General features: G+C 37.2%; 1 protein-coding gene across 2 annotated transcripts in view; it reads left to right on the top strand.

The window, feature by feature from the left end:
* ATRNL1 (attractin like 1) overlaps positions 1-15,751 on the top strand; it is a 522,496-nt gene that overhangs the window by 455,569 nt on the left and 51,176 nt on the right. For both annotated transcript variants that reach the window (XM_075757823.1, XM_075757824.1), the window contains one exon: positions 14,336-14,450. In XM_075757823.1, coding sequence (XP_075613938.1) covers positions 14,336-14,450 — 115 coding nt within the window. The remainder of the gene's footprint in view (positions 1-14,335; positions 14,451-15,751) is intronic.

Raw genomic sequence — 15,751 nt, 5'->3', positions numbered from 1 at the left:
GGTAGCATAAGGCCCTTGCTAGCTCACAGTAAATGACTGAACCCTGTTACTGAACAAGGGTTTGTTTACAGATGGTTAATCAGGACCTAACTGAATCTTTTAGAAGGACAGATGCAAATTGGTTAACATCTATATCAGCTACATGAGCAGCCATTAATAAGAAGCTCTTACATGAAAAATAAAGTGATATATCCAATTAACATCTTCAGCTTGCTCAGCAGTTCACTGAATATTAGGAAACTCTAATAACCAAAACCAGGCAAACTGGAGGAAAATTACAACTATACAAAGAGGCCTTAAAGGTGGACATGAAAATTTGTTTTAAATAAAATGTCAAAATAAAACTCAATAGTATGAAGATCAAATGGATTAAATGTTAATCCCCCAAATTAAGTTTGTCATTATGTATGTATTCAGTTACTTTCCATAACTGAAGTTACACAAAGGTAATTTTTTTCTTAAATGAAGAAAAATTCATCTATATTTTAACTTATATGACTTATGGTAAATTCATAGAAGTTTGAATGAGGACAAAACCAATTGGAATGTGAAGGGCAAAGATTGCTTGAGCAAAGAGTGTTAGCTGATAAACAGACCAAAAAAGATAGTGTTTGGAATTGCAAATTTCAACACTAGGTGATTCTGCAAAAACAAGGACTTTACAACAATCAGAACTGGAAGTCATCCAGAAATGTCACAGCAGAAGAATCAGGGACAAGGGAACTGGAAAGAACAGAAACCATTCTGGCAATTTATGATCAAAAAGAATTAAGAGACATCTATGAAATTCTTAAATATATTGATGGCTCTAGAACCTCTTAGTGCACCACATTTCAATAGACATTTGGGGAATTATGAGAAACTGCTCTGTCTGCAACTGAGGAAGTTTTCAAGACAATTTCTCTTTCAAGGTCTTTGACATAGTTTTTGTTATGCTTACATTTTTGCTTCAACATAACATTCCAGAGACTTCTGAAAGTACAGTTAGAAATAACAACATGTACTTGTGTGTGTGGTATATCAGCATGTGTGTATAAATTTGTACGTATTTATTTTTCTTTTTTACGTTGTCTCCTCTCGATGTGGAATACAGCAATAAAAAGCTAAGAAAAAATAAACACCAACTAACCAAAGGCCTTAGAAAAGCAAAGTTGCTGCACAATAAGAGGAATAAGTTTGGCTTGCTCTAGGCAGGTACTGGAGGTTGCCCTAAGTCAATGTAGCTGTAAATGGCAACCTGCTCAATTAAGCTGGGAAATAGGAGGAGGTCAGAATTGTTGCTACCTGTTGTAATCCCTTGAGGGCCCCTATCCAGAGGACCTGGCATGCTTTGGTCATGTTAGACCCAGCTATCTGTAGTTATCTGCAACTATCTATAACTTTTCCTCCATGGAGAAAGCATGAAGTACTTCAAGCATATGTAATCTGTCAAGACGTTCTGCGTATAGTGCCTAGGTAACTACCATTTTAACAGTAGCTTGTATGTTCTCTGAACCTTTAACCTTCCTGTAACTACAGCGTTTAACTACAGCACTTTCCTTTCTGGATGTTGGTCCATCAGGACATGTGCCATGCCTTAATTGCATTCTTTGTATTCAGTCCCACACAATCACTTCTAAATTGTCGCTGTCTTCATAAAACATGCCTGCAGTACTCTGGCTTTGTCTGTGATCTGTTTCCAGAATATCCTTTGCCATGCATTTTTCATGCTTAAAATTTTTTATAATTATTTTTTACTATCGTCATCATACCATTGCAGAAAGAACAAATCACCACAACTAAAACTTTAACTGGCTCCTTAGTGATGCTCACTCTTTCGCTTAATATACTTTCCTCACTAAGGCAGTATTGTGTGTTAAAATAGATACCAGTGGTACATACTTCTGTATGTTCTTATGGAAATCTAATTGTGCTCTGATTGTATCACTGTATTTTAAAACAGAGTTGTTTTAAATACTGAAAGGCAGGAATCCTCAATGTTACCTGAGTCAAGGCCAAGTTTTAAATTAAATTGTAAGCCTCAGATAGAACTGGTGTTAGGAAAAAATGTTAATTGTCCCACATCTCAAAGATAGCCAAGAAGTTTTTGAAAGACTTGGGCAAAATTGTCCTGTTTGAATAGCAACACAGTACAGAAACTTAAAGGAGATTGCCACATGACAATAAGTTGAGAATGAAACAGCTTTGGAATTTTAATTATAATAATCAGAAGTCGCTACCATACCTGTCTTGAACGTCTCTATATTTTGAAATATTAGTAGCATCTTATCCTTTCTAAGGGTTTATCTGTAAAAGGAGACAGGCCTCAGAGAAGGAATATTTCCAATATCCACATGATGCATTCATTCTATAATAAAATTCCTTCTAATTTCCTTGCATATCCTTAAATACAGATTTACTTTCCACATGTTATAACAAGACGACAACTTTCACTTGCTTAACTTCAGACAGGACTTTGCCCTGTTATCTGGCTATGGGTTGTTTGATGGAGGTGGTTAAAATACCAGGCACAGGTTGAGCTATTGGGACTTTTGCTGCCCCTTCCCACGGATGCAGGCTGTTGCATTTCGAAGTCACCTGGCAGTGATGGCTGTGACCTGCTCCAGCCCTAGGGATGCACTGCTGGAGTCCCACTGACTTCCCTGGAACCGGGATTCATTTTTTTTCTTCTTCTTCTGGCATGATTTACACATAAAGCAACAAGTCTGAAGCTTCTGGTTATGATATGACGAGCCATTGAAAGATGCCTTCTGAGTGACGCACATACTTCACAAAGTCTACTAAGAATACAGCATGGTTTAATTGCTAAAGAGGCTGGGGCTGGCGTTTAGTAACCACTGCTGGTTTTGTGCTGCTGATCTAACCACAGGAATTAGCAGTGGGTTCCTGTTTTTCACTGTTGCTGAACAGGGAAACACTGATTTGAGTGGCTGCCCACAGGAGGGGGGAAATGAAACAGACGGGAGTTTAGTGCTGAATGAGTACAGTGTGTGTCATTTTATGGATGGCTGGTATTACGATACGCTATCTTTTAAGACCTATAGAAATCCTGTCTTGTGGTTACTATTGAAAGCAAATAACCAGAAAGAAAATATGCGCGGCTGATAACTTACCGTGGGGTGCAGTGTAACGCAGAGCGCTGTAGTTACAGCGCAGGCTAATAAAGAAGTGTTTGTTTGGAATATTTTACAAAGCTTGGTTTCTATAGTAACAATCATCATGAATACTTTCAGCTTCAGAAATAACATCTGCTTGATGACTGATCTCAAATCTCGACACTTGTTTAAGTAAATAAGTTCCCGCTCCTTCTGCTTATTGTTTTGGTCAGCGGGATTTGATACAGGGCATTTATTTCCGTGGAAAGAGCACCCTAAAACTGGAAAGGTGTGGGAAAAGGGAAGAGGAGTCAGAAAGCAACGGTGAAATGCAAGATCCTTAGCCTAATAGTAGTAACTACTAAAATAAATCAGAGTTTACATATAGCACAAAAGTAAATGTGTGATACTATTCTGTTTACTAAAGTACAAGTTGAACATCACTCTGTTTTACTGTTGGCAGTGGATTAAACTCTATGCCTAACATTAGGGGAAGAGAAATCATTTGGTTAGATATGAAAAATATGAGACGGAGTACAAAGCTTCATGGAATGCAAGGATTTGAAGGAAACTCTATTGAAAAGTTCACAAATCTATGAATTTTCAAGGAAACTGTTTAAAAAAGATGGTCAATCTGCTGTGAAAATGGTATATCTTTTGAAGAAAAGATGTTTCAAGTGTCACCACTGGTGCTAAATTTTACAATGTAAAATTTAAAGTGAGAACATTTCCTGAAGCAAAATAACAAGCTTTCCTGCGCTTTCATGCAATAAGGATGGGGACTATAGAATTGAACATGAATAATGATTTTTGTTGGTAGTGACTGTGTACCACCTTACTGAAGAAAATAATAAAAATATAAAATATAAATAATTGGAAGCTCCTGCTGTGCCATAGGAAACACACAAGCTGAGCTAAACTATGTTTCTGTACTACTCATTTTCAGTCAGTAGTGCTCAAGGGGCTAATCAGGCTTGGAATATGGTACTTTCTAAAAAAAACCAAAACAAAAAAAAAAAAACCAAACACCAAACCACACTTACTTTCCATGTAAGTGGAATAACTAAGTAGGGTTCAGCGAATACCTTATACAGTAGCTCTTTACTGGTGTAGTAAAAATGATGCAGATATTGTAATATTTTCAAGGAGCAGTCTTTTTCTTATTTTGTTACATTAAAAAGCTACCTCTTTAAATAAAAAAAAATTCTGTCAGTTATGTTACGCTAACATGAGTAACATGCATAAATAATTCCATTCATGCGAGTAATCCTGTTTGCTTTAATGCAACAGTTTCTCTAAACTCTAATTCTCATGTGTCTAATTTGTCAGATTAGATCCTGTAAGTTTTATTTCTTCTGTATTTTCAGTGAAGTTCCTAAGAAATTTGTGACCACTGTAAGTACTAACAATCTTGATGGGGAGCATCTCGGAAAGCAACATTAAGTGATAATACTTGAGTTTGAATTTATTTGCAGAATTCTTCAAGGAGACCATTAAGAAATTAATAATATAGTGTCAGATTCACAGCTGGTATAAATCAGCATAGTTTTGTTATTCAAGTGTTGTGCTGATTTGGGCAGCTGAGGATTATCTCATAGAGATGTGAATTAATTCATAAGATTCAAGTGAAAAACTGTACCCAATTATGCTTTCAAGTTGGTGAATGGGCAGAGCAGGTGACGGAGGTCTTTAAGAGAGGAAAGTGAGATGCATCTTGCAACACCTTGAAAAAGGTCTGCTTTGTGCTTTCACAAGCCTGCCAGCCTGCCCTCTCCCTTTCCACCTCGCTGGCAGCAACTACTGCCAGAACTGCTAGTCAGTTTAGCACATGCTGCTGCTCCTACTATATAACACAGCAAAGCTGGGTTCCCTTTTGCTGCCATCACATACATTTTCCTTGGGATAGAGAAATTTCTTGTTGTCTGTTTCTTCCTGCTGCTGGAGTAGCTATGATCTGATCCACAATATCCACACGCAGTCACTAGAATGAAAATTTCCATAGGCTTCCAGAGCTTAAACAGGGATAGTTTGTTTCAGAGTGTTTTTGGCTATGGTGTACTCATTTTACAGCTGTCCTTGGACCATGGCAAGGACAAGCAAAATAAAAGCTATGTCATGCTTTCAGATGTTCGGTTCGTGTCCTCCCTACATTCAGTAAGCTGTGATCTGTGTAAATTGTCATGATAGAAAGTAATTTGTTATTCTGGTGCCATTAGCATTTTTTCCTGCATTACGAATATTGCCAATTTTGCACTTTAATCCCTTCTGCTGACAGCTAGTTTTCACAATGTGTCTTGATTTAGTTCTCTTTTTTTTATTATTACAATTCCAGGTATAAATGTTTTAATTTATCATTCACTAGGTAGCCAGCATGTGGCCAGGAGGTCACAAAAGATGTTTAAAAGGCATTGCTGAAGAAAAGTTCACTAAAAGTGTATTTTGGATGACATATGGTGTGCTATATTTTCTTTCTAGTTTTGCAAGAAGTGCAAAATACAGCATAATAATTTCGGGACACTTGCCTTTCCTAACCCTCAAGTCTGGCATAGATTACCTAAATAATAATCAAACCTTAGCTTTGATGACTCTAGGATGCAGCACAGCTGCAGGAATGAGATCTCTCTGGTCACAAAAGGCACCTGCTAGTCAGAACTTTTGACTTCTGGCCGAGATTCATTGCCACAATGACAGATTGAAATTTTATGATCCACCCCGAGCAAAGGACAACCCAAGTTTATCCACCTCATGGACCTTTCAGAAATCAGTAGCTGGCTCAGTTTGCTTCCCAATGAAAGTAACCTGTGCTCATCCTTAGCTCAGCATTCCCCTGCCTGCCAACAAAGCCACCCTTGGTAGCAGAGTTTAAACAGTGCCTAGTACTTCACCTTTCCCACCCTGAAAAGGTAGCAGTGACTCTCAAGGGACCATGTCCTCTTCTGCCAGGCAGTCTGGGGTAAAGTTAACCCACTGTGATATATGGGAGTGATGATCTCTGGTCTTAAGTGATTGGCCCAAGTTCAAACAGTGATGGACTGTCAGTAATTTATCACCAGAGAAATGTGAGTTTTCATAGATGAGAGCCTTTAAGATTGAATTGTGAAGGAATACCAGAGTTCTCCACTTCTTGTTTCTAATCTTTGGAGATCTAACAGATACACCCATGTGGGAAACAAATGCCCATTAGCATCACTTCACTGCACAGCACCACTTTGTCTTACAGAGTTTGAAATGGAAGTAGGAAGAATTTACAGGAAAGTATCTGGGGATACATGATGCTTGGTATGTGCCACAGACATATGGTCTCAGGTGCTTTTCCCAACAGGATCTAGCTAGCTACTGCCAAGATAAATTTCTTTTCACAAACTGGAGGCTAGCATTGCCAGCCTTTAATCAGACTCGTACAGCTTAATAGGGGAATGTTCTGGAGGCTCTTGGGGCTACCTCTGGCAGCAATCCAGTGCAACTACTACACACACCATCCCCTTTAAGTTATGTTCAATTTTTTCCAGATTCACCTGAAATTAGTCTTATTAATGGGCAAGGTGGAAAAGTAAAGTAAACCCAAGTTTATTTAACAGTATGAAGAGATAGGAAACTGCATACATGGACACACAGAAAAAGAAATTAAATGCAACGTGCCTTGCAGCTACCTGATATTTTGATTTAACTTCAATGTCTTGTGTTCTGTTCAGCCACTTGTGAAAGTCAAGAAAACTGCAGGATGGTTCACACTAGTGTCGCAGTTCAGAAAAAGCAACCTCTAGGCAGTAGGATGAAAGCTGAATAGGAAACCTGACTTGCAGTTCTTCCTGGAAACCCCATTGAAAATAAATGTGTCTGCAGGTGTTTCTCATAGCTTTGTCTTAATAAATCAATTTTAATCAGAATGTCAATTCATAACTGTCTTGCTAATGAAATGCTATATGACACAGTACTATGTTTTGAAATGAAATCTCTTACTAGATTAACTGAGAGTAACTTTGCAAATAAATATAGTTCTTATAATAAAAATATGGCTCTTCTGAGCATAAACACTTTCAGGTTAATACATGAATTTAACATCAGTACATAACCTTTGATAACTAACAACCACATTCTACTCAAAAGACTGCAAAAACGAATTCAGGTTATCACTGCTTATTGATATAGTCGAGATAGGTAAGACAATAAATTGAAGGATAACAAAGTCTTTTGCTCATGGGGGCCATAATCATAGCGTGGTAATCATAATGTGTTCTTTTTATTGTTAATTCCACTGTTTTTCCTATGGAAAATAATGTACCAATATATTCGAAGATTTCCATAGCTATTTCAAAATGAGGAATTAATGGAGATTTATAGTCTACAAAAACAATGGGGCAAAATTACTGTGGAAAGATAATTCACTATTAAAAAAACCCTCTAATAGGAAATATTGGTATAATTTTGGTCAGGTTGCATTTTATTATCGATAAGCCTGCTGGTCTTGGCTCCATTAGGCACTATAGAAGTTTTCCGGGAAAAGTGGTTCATTCCAGCACTGGCTGGATGACTCAGTCGCAGGAGCAAGGCACTTACGTCAAGTCTCTTTTAATACAGGTGGAAGAATTGTAAGATACTCCAACACGTTCTCCAGCTTTTACTGCTGTAGGCAACGTGGTTACGTACCTCGCGTTGGTTAGAGGGACCTAATTAGAAATCACCTAAGTTAGAAATCACTGAGACATCCTCAGGCAAACAAAGGTGCAATGTAGAAGCCCAAAGCATTGAGGACACTCAGGCTCTGGCCCAATCTTGTAGGTTTAGATGAGGTAAAGCTTTCAACTCGCTAATTGCAAGAGAGGAACTTTACGGGATGGATTAAATGAAAATCTTTAGTGGATGCTTTATAGTTTCAGTAAAACCCTAGGGTCATATGAAGAACTAGTGTTTCCTATGCCAGTCACAAAGCAATGTTTAGAACTCTAGCCTTGCTTATTTATTCTGTTGTGGTATTTCCTAAAGTATATTTGTCCTGGCACACAAATGTTTGGTGAAAACTTTTTTTTTTTTCCCGTTGCACTATCATTAAGGCTCAATACTCATTGAATAAATCTGTGGAGAAAATTTTCAAAACTTTTGGGTGGGTTGGAAGCTCATACTCAAAGGTATGTTAATGACTTAGTTGATATGTACCCAACGTTTAGAATAGCAATGCAGTAGAGCACCGGTAGTCTAAGAAAACAGCAATACTGATTACAGTCTTTGTTTCTGTCTGAGGCAGTGCTTTAGTTTCAGCACTCTGCAAGAAGTGCCAGGTTCTCCTCAGGGCAGCAGCAGGTCCTGTGAAAGTGGTGGGCTTCTGCTGGGAGGAGCAGATAGCGTTTATTCATTCCTATGACATTACCGTTGGTTTTGATTTTCTTGGCACGTGACCATCGAGAAAGTCAGGTGGGGACAGAATGGAGGTTAGCTACAGGCGGGAGTTTCCCATCTCCTTGTCTTGGCAGGATACCATGCTACGGACATTAGGAGTTTCTCTAGCAAAATGGCCAAAAAAGCCAACAACGAATGACGTGAATGGAATTCTGTGAATTTGAAAGAATGAATTTTCTTTTCTTCTTTTGCACTGCTGAAAAATCTGCCTTTGCTGCACTGAAAATGATCAGAGCAATCACAGCATTTTACTCTGCAGCTTTAATTACAGGTCAGAGTATTTCAACTCAAATAAGCATTTGTTAAAAGCAGAAAAGGAAAACCAGGATTGATTCTCCTTCCACAAAGAACAGAGCTACCCCTGCCTTCAACCATGTTTTAAGAGGCTACAACTGTATCGTAAAGCCTCATTTGACAACATGGTTTGAAAATAGCTACGTAGCCTGAGCTCTGCATCCAGGGCAGCTGGAGGCATGCCAGTGAATCCTCAGTGGGTCTCAGAGAGACAGGGATGGCCTGGGCAGGTAGAGGAGAGCTGCAGCTATTGGGAAACTTTTAATGTTGAAACAGGGTTTTGAGGTTTTTGAGTTTGCATGTAGATACCTAAATCTGACCAAAATCCAACTTAGTTACTCAAGTGCTTTTCTGAATCTGAGACTTGCTTGCCACAAATAAATCAAGAAACCCAGAAAATAAGCAAAGAATTCAGGAAAGGAGCCTGAAGTGAAGAGAAATGAAGATGTGAATACTTGTAGTATAGCAGTCTAAGTTTTAGCTTTCCTCCCTTTCTACGTTCCTTACCTTTTCAGAGGACACAATCTTGTTTCTTGTTTTCTTTTCTCCCCTCTGAAGTCTTGCACATTGAACTCCAGAAAAGTCACTGTTTACATTCTGAGTCTGGAACTAATCCTGTCATAACAATTTGATTGTTTATTTGCTGAGCCATCAAGCTTAGTTTATATGGAATTCTCCGGATTAATTCTGTTTTAATAACATGATTAGAAACTAAGTTTAAATTGGCATCATTTATTACTAAAACAAAAAGTACAAGTCAAGCTGGTTTTTTAAGAAGAAGAGATGAAGTTTTATTTTTAATGAATTCTTCTAAGTAGTACTAAGACCATTTTAGCTGGGAAACATTACAGTGATTAATGCATAGTTGTTTGCCTTTTAATATTTGATTTATATATCAGATCTGTATTTGTGCACACTGTCAAACTTTATTCTGTTCTTGTCAAAATACTTATTACTGCTGACAGGTGTAACATGCTCACATTAATCCTTAATTCCTTGATTCAATTTTCTAATTGCTTTTTTGGCATGAGTTTGGAGCCATTTAGTCTTACGTGATCTATTTGTCTTATGGTATAATAACGCACTTTTAAAAATTGGATGCAACTACCTTAGAATGCTGAACAGAAAATATATAGAGATATTACTTAGTACTGAAAATCCAAAGTTTTATAGCACTTCTGTGAGACACCGCTTCTTGGAATACAGATAGAGCCAAAACACTACACTTTCCATCTTCCCGTATTCACAGTATTAAATATTTTCATTGAAAGATACAAATCGATGCTAAAGTTTCAGTACGTTTCCCCAAAGAGATTCTGAACCCTTATAGCAGATCCATCAACATCCCCTTAGTCATCGTTGTGTTCTCCTGCTCTTCTCACCTCTTCATGCCGCTGCCTTCTGTTGCCTGTCCTGCCCTCCAAGAATGACAGCATACACCTCCCAGCTTCTTTTTGGTCTGAACTCTTAAAGCTGCTTTTTTGTGTTATTCCTAAACAGCCAAATAACACAATGCACTTTGCTGCTTTCTTGTCATTATAAAGCAGATGTGCTAAGTTACTTAAACCCAAATATTTTTAATACGGCTATGCATGTGACATATACTGACATATGTTTTTATGCCAGTAATGGTAGTATTGTCATCTGTCCTTTGTACAGGAAAAAAAAAAAATCCAGCCAAAATTTATTTCTCATAGAAAGAGATCGGAATGAGCAAAGAATCTTTCCAAAGCTCACAGACTCACCCGGGCAGCTGGACTTTGGCTAGGACTTTGTAGGATTTTCAGGAAAAAAAAATAAAAAAATCTGGAGAATGGAGAACCTTTTCTCTCATAAAAATGTGGGACCTCAGGAAGATGACTTTTGCTGCTTCTTTTCCATGAATAAAGATATGACTGCACATTTAAATTCTGGATAAAATATTCTTTTTTTATTATTATTATTATTATTCTCTGTTTTATTCCTTACAGTCTCCCCTTTTTTTCTTCTTTCTACGTCCATTGACTTATTCTTCTTTTCTCGCTATCAGTAATAATATATGCTCTTTCACCCTTTTATTCCTTCTTGGTTCTCTTCCCCTTTCTGTTTCACCTTCCCAGCTGACATCCCTCTTTCTCTCTGTCATACTGTGTGTAAGAAAGCGAATATGAGAGCAAAACATTGTTTAATAAAGAAGTGTTTGTTTATTCTGTCTTCTGCTGATAAAGTTTTATTAACTCTGTGAGTGTCATTTGTGCTTTTTGGCAAAAACGTAAGTCACTTTCTGTACAAAGGGGGAAAAAAAAAAGATAATTCTAGCAAGTAAATCATGGTAGCTAAGTGCTTTGGGCAAACAAACACGTGCCTTATCTCTTCAAAAAAACCTGTGGAAAATGCATGATAAATGGCACATTTCAGAGAACATGTTATGTCACTGTGAAATAACTTTGATTCATGGTTATGTATTTATCTTTAAACAACTGACAAACCTCAGGGTATCTAAATTATTATCATTTGCTCTGTGCTTCCATAGGGTTTTTTTTGCTAGCGAATCTGAATGATGTGAGGTAAGATAATGCATCTTATGCTTTTTCAGTCATAATATTCTATAAAGGATCCTCATTTTTCAAGCAGAAATAGAAAATTCTTACTGTATTTGGGTTTTGGATGAGGTCCTCCGAAATTTTTTTTATCAGAACTAATTTCCTCCAATTGTGTTTTGAAAAGCATTAGTGTAAACTTCAAACAGAAAAGGACAGGGCCTGTTAATGAAAGGTTTTATATTACACAGCAATAGAAAATATCATCATTTTGATTTATAATAAAATAATTATTCACCAAATTGAAAGGCATAATGGTAAATTTGTTCCTTTCACTTGTGTGTCTGCATAAACTGTGTTCTGAATTACGTTTTAAAATGAAGATTTCATTTTGCCTGCCTTTTCAAATAGAAAGGAATCATGTTATTTGATTTACCATTGTGACAAATCAGGAAAGATGACTTAAACGCTCTATTGCTTGCATTAGCAATACCAACTGGTTTAATCGGGAATGCTGTGTAAGGATTCAGGTTCTAGTATATAGTGGAAGACGGTCCATGACACCCCATGCAAAAGTATTTATTTGTAAAATCTGTTTATCACATCAGTGATTCCATTAGTGTCTCCATGGATGTGAAGAGCACCTGGTCTGCTCTATTCACAGCTCCTGCTGCAGGAGCTTGCCTAGAGCTGGACAGGCTATTTTGCACTGCAGGTGCAGGAGCAGTGCCAACGCAGGGGGACGTAGAAAAGACGGGGATGAAGTGAGACAAAATTAACTGGCACGGAGCTGCATCCCTGTCTGGATGGTTGGGGAAGAAAGTTATAGACAGAAGTACTGGAATGAAAGGGCACGTATTTAGGTCCAAGGGGAGGTGTGATATGTGTGTGACAGTTGGGAAGCCTTAGGTTTTGACAACTGAAAGCGCAACAGGTAGGAGTGAATGAAAGTGTGTGATAGGGGGAGAAGTAAGCAGAAAGGTCTACGCCACACTGCTGTCAGTGCTGTGTTATATTATGTTATTCTATGCCTACACTTGTCTGATTAGATTTAAACAGCCCAGGGCAGAGACTTGCTGCTAATCTGAATGATCTCATCAAAGCCCTTTTCTATATTAAAGGCTATCATCGGAAGAATTACCATTATTTTTGTATGGTTTTTTACATTGCCCTTCAATATATGCAAGTCAAAGAAACCTTAATAAGAAAACTTTCCCACACCATTTATTTTCCAGTAATCCACTTGTACTACTTCTGTGTATGTGCAATCAATGCTGCTGCTATTAGCAGGGTTCTTATTCTGTTTTCCCCTTTTCTGTGTTGCTTTTAGTATAGAATCACATCATCCAGCAGTGCCTGTCTAAATGTTTTGCTGATAACAGATCCACGGAAGTCAACAGATATATACTAGCTTACCTAAGTTCAGAATCTGTTCTCTTCATCTGTTCCTTTGGCCTGCATTGAGCCAATGCATTACAAAAAATTATTATTAAATGCTACAAATCCAGTACACTCAGAAAATATTTCTTATGTTGTTTTTTAAAAAGTTATTGGTTTTAGCTGAAGCTTTTGGGGGCTTTACTGTTCCGTTTCATCATTTGGTAAGGTTTTAGTGAATATAAGTTGTCATTCATTATGTCATGGCGATTTTAAATTAGATGACGTTCCTCACTTGAGTTATTTTAATGCTATCACTTCAAATCTATAGAAATGCCTTTCAAATATGACCATGAAGTAAAAAAATAACTATATTTATCTATTCTTCAATTTATTGCTGTATTCTCTGTTTCCTTATCTCCACTGAGCAGTAATAAATGTTGGTTACTTGGAGGTAGAAGAATAGAAAATGATAATTGCTTTACATGATGGAAGCGCCTTTGTTTTCTTTGTATGTAGTACTTTGCAGTGTACTTAGCTTGGCTAAACTTTCATTTTTCTTAGTATATTTGAGTCAGTTGACATTTATATATACATTGCATTTTGCATGTAAATGGAAAGTTTTTTGGCTTTGAATTTTGAATCAAAACATCAAACTTGTATTTTGCCTTGGGATGTGACAGACAGTCTAAAAATTTACAAACAAAAAAAGAAACAAATGCTTATGCTGATTTTGACCTAACGTTTTTAGAAATATCTTTAGTGCTTGACTAAACGTTTTAGCTCTCAAAAGTGAAATGCCTATCTCTTAGTGAGCACAAAACGTGGAAACATGTAAATATGGAAACATTGTCATATTAGAAACTTCTTATTCTATGGCTTTGTAGACAGCTTTGCTTTTTTTCCAGCTCCTAGTGTCCTCAGTCTTGGTAACTTGAGAACAATACGGCAGCAACCATTTAGTCGAAAGCTAACTGCAAATTGAAAGATCTCTATAGCTAATAAGAGAGAGATGCTTGGTAACAGCACATACCTCCTGCCAGCAAAAACACTGTTATCATAGCTTTATATAAGACAAAGTAAGATGATAATTGCACAGGCAACATTTTCAGAGAGTTTCTAAGTTTATTTAAATACAGTAGCACTGCACCTGTTTTCTATGTATAAAAAAAAATCAGGAAGATCCTACTTTAAATCATTTGCTTACCAGGAGAGACACAGAGAAGGCAGACTTACTGGTCTGGCAAACTCAAGAAGGATTGGCTATCTTTATATATCTGTGTATAATAGGGATTTGCTCTTATTTTATTGTTTTGGCATTAGGAGGACTAGGTTATGGATGCTGTTGAAGCACAATTCTTTCACGAGTGCTTATTAGAATAGGTGAAATTCTGGTACTTTCAGCTATAAAATTAAGTATAATTTTCTTGTATTTATGATCATTTAATATTTTCTGTTTGGTTAGATTTACAGTGTGGGCTTTTAAAGCCCATTTTTCAGTCAATTAACGTAGGTAGAACAATCTGTTTAAATGCAAAAAACTAATTGGGAAAAATATATTTATTCTGTTGCAGTGAACCCTAAAATAAATTAAAGATGTACAAGTGAAAATGTAATGAAAATCTCACATGTTACATAGGTATCTTCCTTTTTCAGGGTGCTCCTAAACCGATTGCCATTGAGCCGTGTTCAGGAAACAGAGCAGCAGTCCTCACGGTATTTTTATGTCTGCCCAGAGGATCATCGGGAGTCCCGCCCCCGGGTCAGTCAGGTAAGGCTCGTGTTGGTGAGCATCATGTCTGTCCTCATTCAACGCACTCTACTTAAACAAATGCACCCGCGCAGATCCAAGATAATGTCACAGCAGATGACTACAAGAGGCTACTCAGTCAAGTTGATGTTAAGTTTAGGGCCAATGTTTAATGAGGAATTTTTATTTGGCATTTGATGTGGTATCCCAAATAAAGCCCAGTGATCAAACTAGGCTGGTGTACAATGGTATATCTCGTGAAGACCCTCTGAAACAATCCGTGTGCATATCGATCTGCTTCAACGTTTTCTTTCAGGGCAAAAAAATTCATATGCGGCCACTTCTACAGTTGCTATAAATGAGGCTATATAGGGAATACCAGTGAGTATTCTCAGTTCAAGTTGATGTTTAGTGCACTAACTTCCAGTTGAGTTCCTTTGCGCTCTGAATCTCAATGCTATGCTGTCCAGAATTCAATTAAAATATTAGCGTTTCCCAGAATGCCTGTCGGATGAAACCTGGGATTGTGCGAGTGAATGTGTGTGCTTCATTAGGAAGGTGTTCACTTTGGAAATGATCCCAGCTCATTTTAAAGCAGCATTTGCATTATCTGGAAGCACTTCTCATGGCAATCTACCTTATCTGATCTATGCTAGATTGTTGTACAAAACCATTACAGCGACTCTTATAAAATACTTCCTAAACAGAAGGTACCTGAAAATACTTTTTAAATCTTTGAAATAATTGCCTAAATGATATGATACAAAATGGTCATGACAACGAAGTTTAGACAGTACTGTGGCGCTGCACAGATAACCAGTTTACTGTTTCAGTATTAATTGGAGTTGTTGCCAAAATGAACACCTTTGTAACGAACAGTAAGCTGCGGGGTATGTGCCCAAAATTCTCCTGTAAGCCAGAAAATATGCTTTAAGGCTAACTTATTATTAAGAGCCAACAAGATATCCTTTTAACCTTCAAAAATCCATTTAAGAGATTAAAAAGTATTGAGTAATGACGATGAAGGCAAACTCAGTTGACTTATGTTGGAAATAAACTCAGCTGAGTGTTCTTTCTTCTCCTTTTGGCCTGAAGACTATCTGTTATTTATCTGGGGGGTTTAGTTCATGTTTTGGGGGAGAGGAGGGTTATTTATTTAATTTTTTACCATGACTTCAGAGATGAGGACTTAGTTCTTAAAATGGTGTTTATGACTTGGAATATCATTTCTGGAAGTGCTATGAAAATAAAATTGTTACTGATGCTTTGTCAAATATATTTCCTGGAAGAAGCATATAAATGTAAGTGGTCTGAAGAGAGCA

The sequence above is a fragment of the Balearica regulorum genome, chromosome 7, assembly GCF_011004875.1.
Source record: "Balearica regulorum gibbericeps isolate bBalReg1 chromosome 7, bBalReg1.pri, whole genome shotgun sequence".
In the NCBI taxonomy this organism is placed as follows: Eukaryota; Metazoa; Chordata; class Aves; order Gruiformes; family Gruidae; genus Balearica; species Balearica regulorum.
The sequence above is the reverse complement of the archived record's forward strand: the minus strand, read 5'-3'. Positions and strand labels throughout refer to the sequence as shown.